The sequence below is a fragment of the Ursus maritimus genome, unplaced genomic scaffold (genome assembly GCF_017311325.1).
Source record: "Ursus maritimus isolate PB19 unplaced genomic scaffold, ASM1731132v1 scaffold_28, whole genome shotgun sequence".
Taxonomy (NCBI): domain Eukaryota; kingdom Metazoa; phylum Chordata; class Mammalia; order Carnivora; family Ursidae; genus Ursus; species Ursus maritimus.
Genome location: NW_024425341.1, coordinates 26,750,866 through 26,762,211, shown reverse-complemented (window position 1 = coordinate 26,762,211; position 11,346 = coordinate 26,750,866). Strand labels below are relative to the sequence as shown.

The 11,346-nt window shown below is 41.7% G+C and overlaps 1 protein-coding gene across 1 annotated transcript; it reads left to right on the top strand.

Moving 5' to 3' along the window:
* Positions 1 to 3,101: 3,101 nt before the first annotated feature.
* Positions 3,102 to 4,243, top strand: LOC103679350 (olfactory receptor 12D2). The gene has a single exon (XM_008708860.2). The coding sequence runs from the start codon at positions 3,213 to 3,215 to the stop codon at positions 4,173 to 4,175; it is 963 nt and encodes a 320-aa protein (XP_008707082.2). The 5' UTR covers positions 3,102 to 3,212; the 3' UTR covers positions 4,176 to 4,243.
* The last annotated feature ends 7,103 nt before the right edge of the window (positions 4,244 to 11,346 follow it).

The window sequence follows — 11,346 nt, the reverse complement described above, 5'->3', positions numbered from 1 at the left end:
TTTATGGCTTCTAAGAAGAGAGAAGGACACTGTTGGGTCCACATGCTAAGACTTGATAGAAAACCCACACATTTTCTGGCTCAGAGAATGAAAGGGCAGAGCTTGAGACACCAATCATAGAAAATCAAGGGAGAAATCTAGGAAACCCTAAATCTTTGGACAACTCTGTCCAAATTTCTGACAGAGGGGAGGCTCGAAAAGTAGCTCAGTTTCTGATAAAAAGAACCAAAATGGGACTGGAGTTGCCACCTAAGAAACCAAGTTTGCAACTGGAGCACTAGCAAGTTATTTTCTGGCTAATGCTGACGTACAGACACACGGGCAAGAAGTATAACAGAAACCAGTCTCCACGCATCACACTCACAGGACGCCCAATACAATCCAGAATTATGTCACATATAAATCCTGGGAAACTATGATTCACTTCAAAAGGAAAAAGTGACCAACTGAGGTCAGCCCAAGGTAACTCAGATGGCAGAATCAGCAGACAATGACTGTCCCCCATTCATTAACACTCATTGCCAAATTTTTCCTTTTCTTCACAAAGTTTTTCCAGGGAAGTCCCCAAGGTGAGAAAGGAATAAAAGGTAATTGCACTAAGAAAATATAGGAGGACACTGGGAATAGATCCGTCCAGAATTCTCCAACTAAGGAAGAAACATAGTAAGGGGGAAAAAATGGAACTCAAGATAGGAATTCCCCAAGAGGGATTTTCTTGAATTGCAGGTGTGGGGAAGTATCCTGTTTATTCTCACAGGGCTCCTGCTCAGACCCAGAAGACACAGTGTCTCCGTATTTATATGTCTAAAGTCTGGGGCTTATCGGAGGAAGGAGAAATTTCAGAAAGAGACGAAGAGGTTTCTGATGATGAAGAGCTCATGCTGCCGTCCCAATATGAACAGTCGCTTCAAATATCTTCCTACTCTTTATAATCCCTGGGAGCCTACACCTGAAAAGCTTCCCAGACTGTGAATTGGAGCACTCGATCAGGTAAGAGAATGCCACAGGAGACAGGCTGGAGAGGGGCCTGTATTTTCTGTGGGCTGGCTCATATTCAAGTCAAATGCCCAGGATTCAGAGCTGGTTTCCTAGCTCATGATGGATTCCTCTTTGCATCTGTGGATTGTGAAGGCTCTTTATACATTTCCATTGCCCTATCTCATTCTCAGTTCAGCATGCCTGCTTCTCTATTACTCTCTCAAGTAAGTGTGTAATCTCTGAGTCTTAAAATTGCAATGAAATAAATCATTCAGTACAGATGAGTCTGATTGCTAATTTTCTTTAAATGTTAGAAAATGATTTCTTCCCCCAAATAAATTTTTGATACAATTTACTTTTATGAGTCAGAGAACCAAAACTGATACTTGGCATATCATTTTATGTTAAACAGGAGTGGTAGGTTTTACCAGTGTGTAAAACACACGTGGCTCTCAAAGAAAGCTATTCTGAACCGCCTGAAGCCAGCCTTTCATGCATCTACAGCATAGACTGGATAATTGCTCAAAATCTCTTCCAGCTATATCGCCAAGAATCCCATGGGTCACCGAAAAGTGTTCCCTCATCAACCCGCTCTTTATTCCATTCACATCAAATCTTTCTATTCTCCTCTCGGGGATTTCCCAAACGTAGAAAGAGTCCTCTTTTTCAGGAGGCACTCCAGTGTCTGCAATCTTGATTCGGACTTCCTTATCATTCTTAGCATTCTCTCCTTGTCTGTTTTTCTTTTCTTTTTTTTTTTTGATGCGAGCATTTGCATTTCTTTTTTTTTTAATAATTGTTTATTATATTGTGTTAGTCACCATACAGTACATCCCTAGTTTTTGATGTAAAGTTCGATGATTCATCACTTGCGTATAACACCCAGTGCTCCATGCAATACGTGCCCTCCTTACTACCCATCACCGGGCCAGCCCATCCCCCCAGCCCCCTCCCCTCTGAAGCCCTCAGTTTGTTTCCCAGAGTCCGTAGTCTCTCATGCTTCATTCCGCCTTCTGTTCACCCCCCCTTTCTTCTTCCCTTTCTTCTCCTACCGATCTTCATACTCCTTATGTTCCATAAATGAGTGAAACCATCTGATAATTGTCTTTCTCTGCTTGATTTATTTCACTTAGCATAATCTCCTCCAGTCCCATCCATGTTGCTGCAAATGTTTAGAAATTGTTCTTTCTGATAGCTGAGTAATATTCCATTGTATACATGGACCACAACTTCTTAATCCAGTCATCTGTTGAAGGGCATCTAGGCTCCTTCCACTATTTAGCTATTGTGGACAATGCTGCTATGAACATTGGGGTGCATATGGTCCTTCTCTTCACTATGTCTGTATCTTTGTCAGTTTTTCTTTTTTTTTTTTTTTAAAGATTTTATTTATTTATTTGACAGAGATAGAGACAGCCAGCGAGAGAGGGAACACAAGCAGGGGGAGTGGGAGAGGAAGAAGCAGGCTCATAGCGGAGGAGCCTGATGTGGGGCTCGATCCCGGAACGCCAGGATCACGCCCTGAGCCGAAAGCAGGCGCTTAACCGCTGTGCCACCCAGGCGCCCCTCTTTGTCTGTTTTTCTTAAGTAAAAACCTGTCAGCTGGTTTTATACTAGGCTCAGAGGTAGCACTGTGGGGGAACACTTAGAAATTTGTCCCTGTTAGAGCTGACTTAGGAAGATTAAAGGAAAGTTGTATCAGAAAGTAGACGTTCAGGACACCTGGGTAGCTCAGTTGGTTAAGTGTCTGCCTTCAGCTCAGCTCGTGGTCCCAGAGTCCTGGGATCGAGCCCCACATCAGCTCCCTCCTCAGCAGGGAGTCTGCTCCTCCCTCTCCCTCTGTCTGCCACTCCCCCTGCTTGTGCTCACTCTCTCTCTGCATCAAATGAATAAATAAAATCTTTAAAAAAAATTTTTTTAAAGAAAGTAGATATTCAGAACCAGAGAAGATGGTAGGCTGGCAATATGCTCTGAGTCTCTGGAGAAAGAAAAGTATTAATGACAAATCTAATAAGGAAAAAAACAGTTCAGTCATGGCCCATAACCAACATGTCACCTTAATACTCAATAGTCTAATGGTCCAAATCTTGTACATTGTCTGATCTTAGAACTATGTAAAACAGCAATGCTTTCCCTCAAAATTTGTTGTGTAGGTGGGCAAATCCTCAGCTGCAAAGACTCTGATCTCATCACAGGTAGCATTCTATATAATATTTCATCTTCTCTTTTAAGCAATGCTGAATCAAACCTCAGTCACTGAATTTCTCCTCCTGGGAATAACAGACATCCGAGCACTGCAGCCTTATCTCTTCGTGCTTTTCCTTGCAATCTACGCTGTCAGTGTGGTTGGGAATGGAGCTGTCCTGACGCTTGTCATCTCTGATCCAAGACTTCATTTACCCATGTATTTCTTCCTGGGAAATCTGTCATGTCTAGACATCTGCTACTCCACGGTGACACTGCCAAAGATGCTGGAGAACTTCTTCTCTACACACAAGGCAATTTCCTTCTTGGGATGCATAAGCCAACTTCACTTCTTCCACTTCCTGGGCACCACAGAGTCCCTGCTGTTGGCCGTGATGGCCTTTGACCGCTTTGTGGCTATCTGCAGGCCACTGCATTACTCTGTCGTCATGAATTATCAGCTCTGTACCCAGATGGCTGTCACCGTCTGGACCATTGGTTTTTTCCACGCCCTGCTGCACTCCATAATGACCTCTCGCTTGAACTTCTGTCGTTCTAATCAGATCCAACACTTCTTCTGTGATGTCAAACCTTTGCTGGAGTTGGCCTGTGGGAACACTGAGCTCAACCAGTGGCTTCTCAATACAGTTACAGGGACCATTGCCACGGGCCCCTTCTTCCTAACACTTGTCTCCTACTTCTACATTATCATTTCTCTTTTCTCCAAGTGCCATTCTTGCAGCGCGCTCCACAAAGCACTGTCCACATGTGCCTCTCACTTCACAGTGGTCATTCTTTTCTATGTTCCTGTTCTCTACACTTACACCCGCCCTGCCTCACGCAGCGCCATGCAACAGGACCTGGTCACTGCTATCATGTACAGTGCAGTCACTCCTGTCCTAAACCCGCTGATCTATACTTTGAGGAACAAGGACGTGAAGGGGGCCTTGAGTACTGTGCTCAGAAGGAGGGGCGACCTGAACAAATCTAGAGCTCTTTTAAGACATAAATAACCAGGCAATGAAAAAGTTGAGGTATGAGGTTATATTGCTTCTCAGATCGTGTACAATATGTATAATAGAGGGAAGCAGCTAAGGAAAGGTAAATGGGAAGGGCCAGCCTGATCGCATTCGAGGTAGCATAAGGGAAGTGTGAACACGAGATGCCAGCCATGGCGTCGGAATGTTGAATTTGTTTCTGGGATATCAGCTGATCAAATTGATTGGTTATGTATTCTTTAATGAAACCAGGTATAGAAATATGCCTGTATTACCCAGCTATTGCGTAGTTGAATAGTACTTGGGGCTGCTGATCTGTGTGGTCCTCCTAAGTTAACATATTTTAATGTGAGCAATATAATTAATATGCTTTATAGTCTCAGGATTTGAATTTTGAGCCACAGTTACTCAATTGGATACGAAATGGTAATTCACAAATGAGTTAAGAGGAATTTTTAAGCCGTGTGTCATGACTTCTTTTTCTCAAGGCAGGGAGGAAAGTAAATAATTAAAACAAATAATTTAAGCACTAATGAACAGGGATAAAATAGCCAATGGTTTATCTAGAGAGTTCTGGAAACTCTATCCCCAGAAATGTTTTAATGCCAACCTGACAAACTGTAAAGGATTACTATGAAATATCATTGAAAGTGGAAGGAAACTGGGGGAAAAAATCTCAGGAATCCCTCTCAAGCTCATTAGTACATCATTTTCCCCTCAGGCTTTGGTCACAGAAAATGACGAGTTTCAAAACCCTTCCTAATTTTTGTTTTGTTTTCTTATTTCTATACTTATTTCACAAATTGTAATGTGATGTAATACGATGTAATACTGGCGAATGTGCAGAATTTGACAAAATCCTGTCTTGTTTTCCTTACTTGTCACTGACTCACATGGAGGTGAAGCTACTACAGCATAATGCCTGAGGCATTTCGGGAGCTCATTGCAAGAGGCACTATGTTCCTTACTTTCTAAGTGCCAGGGAGCAGCTGCTGGGCTTGCAGGATGGTGGGGGCCAGCATTTATGACTATTTAGAGACCAGATAAAGACGGTGACAGGCTTTCATGAGCTGATTGTTCAAATTCTCCACTTTCACCTTCATGAATCCAAAACAATGTGGTTCGGATCTCACTCCTATGCTGGTTTTATCTTCCCCTTTTACTCTTTCTGGTCCCTTAATTCTAGTGTGTATGTGTCTGTGTCTGTGTATATATAGAGAGAGACAGACAGACAGACAGACAGAAGACACCTTCTACCCTGAACTCTCTCAAGCCATCATTTCTCTTGATCAGAATTTTTTTACATAATCCAGCCTACACGGAGGCTGTGAACCAGAGAGGAGCACAGCATTATCTGGGTATCTAGTGCTGCACCCACACACTAGCATCCCCAAACACAGAAGCTTCGAACACTTCTTTAACTAACCTGCATTATCCCGAGGCTCAGAAATTGGGAAGAACACAGCGGGGAAGTGTTGGTTCTGCGTGATAATGCCTCAGGCTGAGGCTGGGCCCACTTGAGCATCTCGGTGTGGATAGCCAAGAGCTCGCAAACTCTGTGCCTCTCTCTCTCCAGTTTCTCCTTGTGGCTGTCCTGTGCTTTTGTAGCACAGATGTCTCAGGGTTGACTCTCCACATGGGAGCCAACAGACCAGGGCAACATCTGCCGGTCGTCTCAGGGACAAACACAAGGACTAGTATTAACATCACTGTTACCGTACTCTCTTGGTCAAAATAGTCACAGGCCAACCAAACGTCACAGAGAGGAAATCCCTACTTTTCACTGGAAAGAACATCAAAACTTTTGTGGACATCCTCAATCCATCATAGTTGCAACTATGACTACTAATAATTAACACTGTTCCCACATACAAAGCACACTTACTCTCCTTCCAAATAGTCCCAATATCTCAACCCATTATAGCATCAGTTCAAAGTCTACATCTTTTCTCCCACATCAGATCAAAGTACAGATGGGTTTGTTGGGTATGATTCCTCGAGTATGGTTTCTTACTGAACTAAATGGTCAAGTTATCACCATAGGTAGATATAAACATAGAATTAGGTATATAACGGAGTACTTTTTACTCATGAAAAAAAAGAAAATCTTGCCATTTGTGACAATGTGGATGAACCTTGAGGGTATAATACTAAATGAAATAAGTCAGACAGAGAAGACAAATTATTTCACTTATATTTGAAATTTAAGAAACAATACAAATGAATAAAAAGAGAAAAAAGAAAAGAAAAAACAACTCTTACTTACAGAGAACACACTGGTCATAGTCAAAGAGGAGGTGAGCGGGCGATGGGGGATGTGGGTGAAGAGGATTAAGAGGACACTTATCTGATGAACACTGAGAAATGTATAGAACTGTTGAATCACTATATTGTACCCTTGAGACTAATATAACACTGTGTGTTAATTATTCTTAATTTTTATAAAGGAAAATATGAGGCACCCGGGTGGCTCAGCTGGTGAAGTGTCCAACTCTCAATTTTGGCTCAGGTCATGATCTCAGGGTCATGAGATCGAGCCTCCACATTAGACTCCATGCTGAGTGTGGACCTGCTTGTGATTCTCTTTCTCTTTTTCCTTCTGTCCCTCCCCCCACCCCGTTCATGCTCTCTCTCTCTCAAAAAAAAAAAAAAAATCATGAATGGATGTGAAAATTATTAGGTGAAAGGTTGATTGGAAATTGAATAATATGTGGAGCATACTGACACCACCTGAACCCACTGGTCAAAAGCAGAAATAGCGTCACTGTAAGTGGGACAACAAACACAGTCTCATGAGATGATACAACAGAAATAACAGCAACTTTGAGATACTCTGCCTGAAAGTTAACAAAGATCTAATCGAGCTTGTATCTCACTATCAGTTTTATAGTGTAAGTGCCTAACAATTAGCTTTTTTTATTGTAAAGTAGGTGCCTGACATTAACCTTTTCATTGCTGAGACATCCATTTCAAAGATAGCCTCCTGCAATAAATGTACTGCCAACCACACAACTACATAAGGAGCAGGCCACCCCACCCACAAAGTTCCCCTTTTAGAAAGACCTGGTTACATAAATAGCTGGCCACTTGAGTGACCCTTCTTTGCCCTTCTTGTGCTTTAATTCCTGTTCTTATGCTTTAAATTCACCAATGAAGAGTGAACCCACAATGCCCTAGACACTCCGCCCTTGATCCCAATTAAGGCAGAGCCCCAGGCCATGCTCTCTCTCTCTCTCTTCACCCAAAACCATGTGGCCCCAGGTGTGCTGTGTACCCCCAGGACTATGAGTAATAAAACTTGTCTTCTCAAATTTACCTGATAGTTATTGCTGGGGTGTGTCTTGCAATCATAATAAGAACCACAAGGAGCAGTTTAGTCACAACATTGACTCCCATCAGGAAACTGTGTGTGCAGACCCACGAGAGCATCCCAGCCATCCCTAGCCCCCAGCATCACATTCAATAGGCTGAGACTGACCAAAACAAGTCTACATAGGATATGGGAATAGAAGTTACACAAAACCATGCATAAGCAGTAAGTCTGGTTCAGAAAATGGACCATCCACAGGACATGTAATCAGAGAGGAGGGGACTGCTATGAAATAAGAGACTAAGAAACATTAAAACAAGATGCATTTAGGAAATTGAAGCAGTAATCAAAAACCTCCCAAAAAACAAAAGTCTATGGCCAGATAGCTTCCCAGGGGAATCATACCAAACATTTAAGAAAGAAATAATACCTATTCCACTGAAGCTGGTTCACAAAATAGAAATAGAAGGGAAACTTCCAAACTCGTTCTATGAGGCCAGTATTACCCTGATCCCAAAACCAGGCAAATACCCCATCCAAAAGGAGAATTACAGACCATTATCCCTGATGAACATGGATGCCAAAATACTCAACAAGATTCTAGCCAATAGAAGCCAACAGCACATTAAAAGGGTAATTCACCATGACCAGGTGGGATTTCTTCCTCGGGTGCAAGAGTGATTCAACATTCAGAAATCAATCAGCCTGATAGAGCACATTAATAAAAGAGAAGACAAGAATAATATGATCCTCTCGATTGATGCAGAAAAAGCACTGAACAAAATACAACATCCTTTCTTGTTTAAAATTCCTCAAAATATAGGGATAGAAGGAACATTCCACAATATAATGAAAGCCATCAATGAAAAGCGCACAGCAAATATCATTCTCAATGGGGGAAAGCTGAGAGCCTTTCCCTTAAGGTCAGGACACAACAGGGATGCCCACTCTCACTGTTAGTGTTCAACATAGTACTACAAGTCTCAGCCTCAGCAATCAGACAACAAAAAGAAATAAATGCATTCAAATTGGCAAAGAAGAAGTCAAGCGCTCTCTCTTCGCAGATGACATGATACTTCATGTGGAAAACCCAAAGACCACCCCCAAATTACTAGACTTCATACAGAAATTCCGCAACATGGCAGGATACAAAATCAATGCACAGAAACCAGTTCCATTTCTATACACTAACAATGTAACTGTAGAAAGAGAAATTAAGGAATCAATTCCATTTATAATAGCACCAAAAACCATAAGATACCTAGGAATAAACCTAACCAAAGAGGTAAAGGATCTATACTCTAGAAACTGGAGAACACTGATGAAAGAATTGGAGGAAGACACAAAGAGATGGAAAAACATTCCATGCTCATGGATTGGAAGAATAAACATTGTGAAAATGTCTATGCTGCCCAGAGCAATCTACACTTTCAATGCCATCCCTATCAAAATTCTAAGGACATTTTTCAGAGAGCTGGAACAGACAATCCTAAAATTTGCTTGGAACCAGAAAAGATCCTGAATCACCAGGGGAATGTTGAAAAAGAAAATCAAAGCTAGGGCATCACAATGTCTGACTTCAAGCTACATTACAAATGTGATCATCAAGACAGCATGGTACTGGCACAAAAACAGACACATAGATCAATGGAACAGAATAGAGAGTCCAGAAATGGACCCTTAAATGTATGGTCAACTATCTTCAACAAAGCAGGAAAGAACATCCAATGGAAAAAAAGTCTCTTCAATAAATGCTGTCAGGGAAACTGGACAGCCACATGCAGAAGAATGAAGCTGGACCATTCTCTTACACCACACACAAAGATAAACTCAAAATGGATGAAAGACCTCAATGTGAAACAGGGATCCATCAAAATCACAGAAAAGAACCTCTTCGACATCTGCCACAGCAACTTCTTTCATGACACGTCTCCAGAGGCAAGGGAAACAAAAGCAAAAATGAACTTTGGGACTTCATCAAGATAAAAGGCTTCTGTACAGCAAAGGAAACAGTCAACAAAACTAAGAGGCAACCCATGGAATGGGAGAAGATATTTGCAAATGACACTACAAATAAAGGGCTGGTATCCAAGATCTATAAAGAACATCTCAAATTCAACACCCAAAAAACAAATAATCAAGTCAAGAAATGGACAGAAGACACGAACAGATAGTTCTCCAAAGAAGACAAACAAATGGCTAACAGGCACACAAAAAAGTGTTCAACATCACTAGCCATTAGGGAAATTCAAATCAAAACCACACTGAGATATCACCTTACGCCAGTTAGAATGGCAAAAATTGACAAGGCAAGAAACAACAATTGTTGGAGAGGATGTGGAGAAAGGGGATCCCCCCTACATTGTTGGTGGGAATGCAAGTTGGTACAGCCACTCTGGAAAACAGTGTGGAGGTCCCTTAAGAAGTTAAAAATTAAAATTGAAAGTTAAAAATTGAGCTGTCCAGCCATTGCACTACTGGGTATTTACCCCAAAGATACAGACGTAGTGAAGAGAAGGGCCATATGCACCCCAATGTTCATAGCAGCATTGTCCACAATAGCTAAATCGTAGAAGGAGACGAGATGCCCTTCAACAGATGACTGGATTAAGAAGTTGTGGTCCATATATACAATGGAATATTACTCAGCTATCAGAAAGAACGAGTTCTCAACATTTGCTACAACATGGACGGCACTGGAGGAGATAATGCTAAGTGAAATAAGTCAAGCAGAGAAAGACAATTATCATATGGTTTCTCTCATCTATGGAACATAAGAACTAGGAAGATTGGTAGGAGAAGAAAGGGATAAAGAAAGGTGGGGTAATCAGAAGGGGGAATGAAGCATGAAAGACTAGGGACTCTGAGAAACAAACTGAGGGCTTCAGAGGGGAGGGGGATGGGGGAATGGGATAGGCTGGTGATGGGTAGTAAGGAGGGCACGTATTGCATGGTGCACTGGGTGTTACAAGCAACTAATGAATCATCGAACTTTACATCAGAAACCAGGGTTGTACTGTATGGTGACTAACATAATATAATAAAAAAACATTATTATAAAAATAAAAAACAAAACCACAATGATATATCACCTCACACTGGTCAGAATGGCTAAATTTAAAAACTCAGGAAACAACAGATGTTAGCAAAGATGCAGAGAAAGGGAAGCCCTCTTACACTGTTGGTGGGAATGCAAACTAGGTCAGCCACTCTGGAAAACAGTATGGAGGTTCCTCAAGACATTAAAAATAGAACTACCTTATGATCCAGTAATCACACTAGTGGGTATTTACCTAAAAAATACAAAAACACTAATTCAAAGAATTCATGCATCCTGATGTTTATAGCAGCATTATCTACAATAGCCAAGATGGGAACAGCCTAATTGTCCATCAACAGACGAATGGATAAAGAATCTGTAGTGTATATATACAATGGAATATTACTCAACCATCAAAAAAATGAAACCTTGCCATTTGCAATGACATGGTTGGAACTAGAAGGTATTATGCTAAGTGAAATAAGTCAGAGAAAGACAAATACCATATGATTTCACTCATATGTGGAGTTTAAGAAACAAAAGGAGTAAGCCAAAGGGAAAAAGAAACAAACAAGAAACAGACTCTTTTTTAAAGATTTTATTCATTTATTTGAGAGAGTGAGCAAGAGAGTGTGCGCTAGTGGGGGGAGGAGCAGGGGGAGAGGGAGAAACAGACTCCCAGCTGAGCAGGGAGCCTGACACGGGGCTCCATCCCCAGACTCCGGGATCATGACCTGAGCCTAAGGCAGACGCTTAACAAACCGAGCCACTCAGGTGCGCGTGAAACAGACTCATAACTATAGAGAACAAACTGATGGTCACGGGGGGGGGGGGGG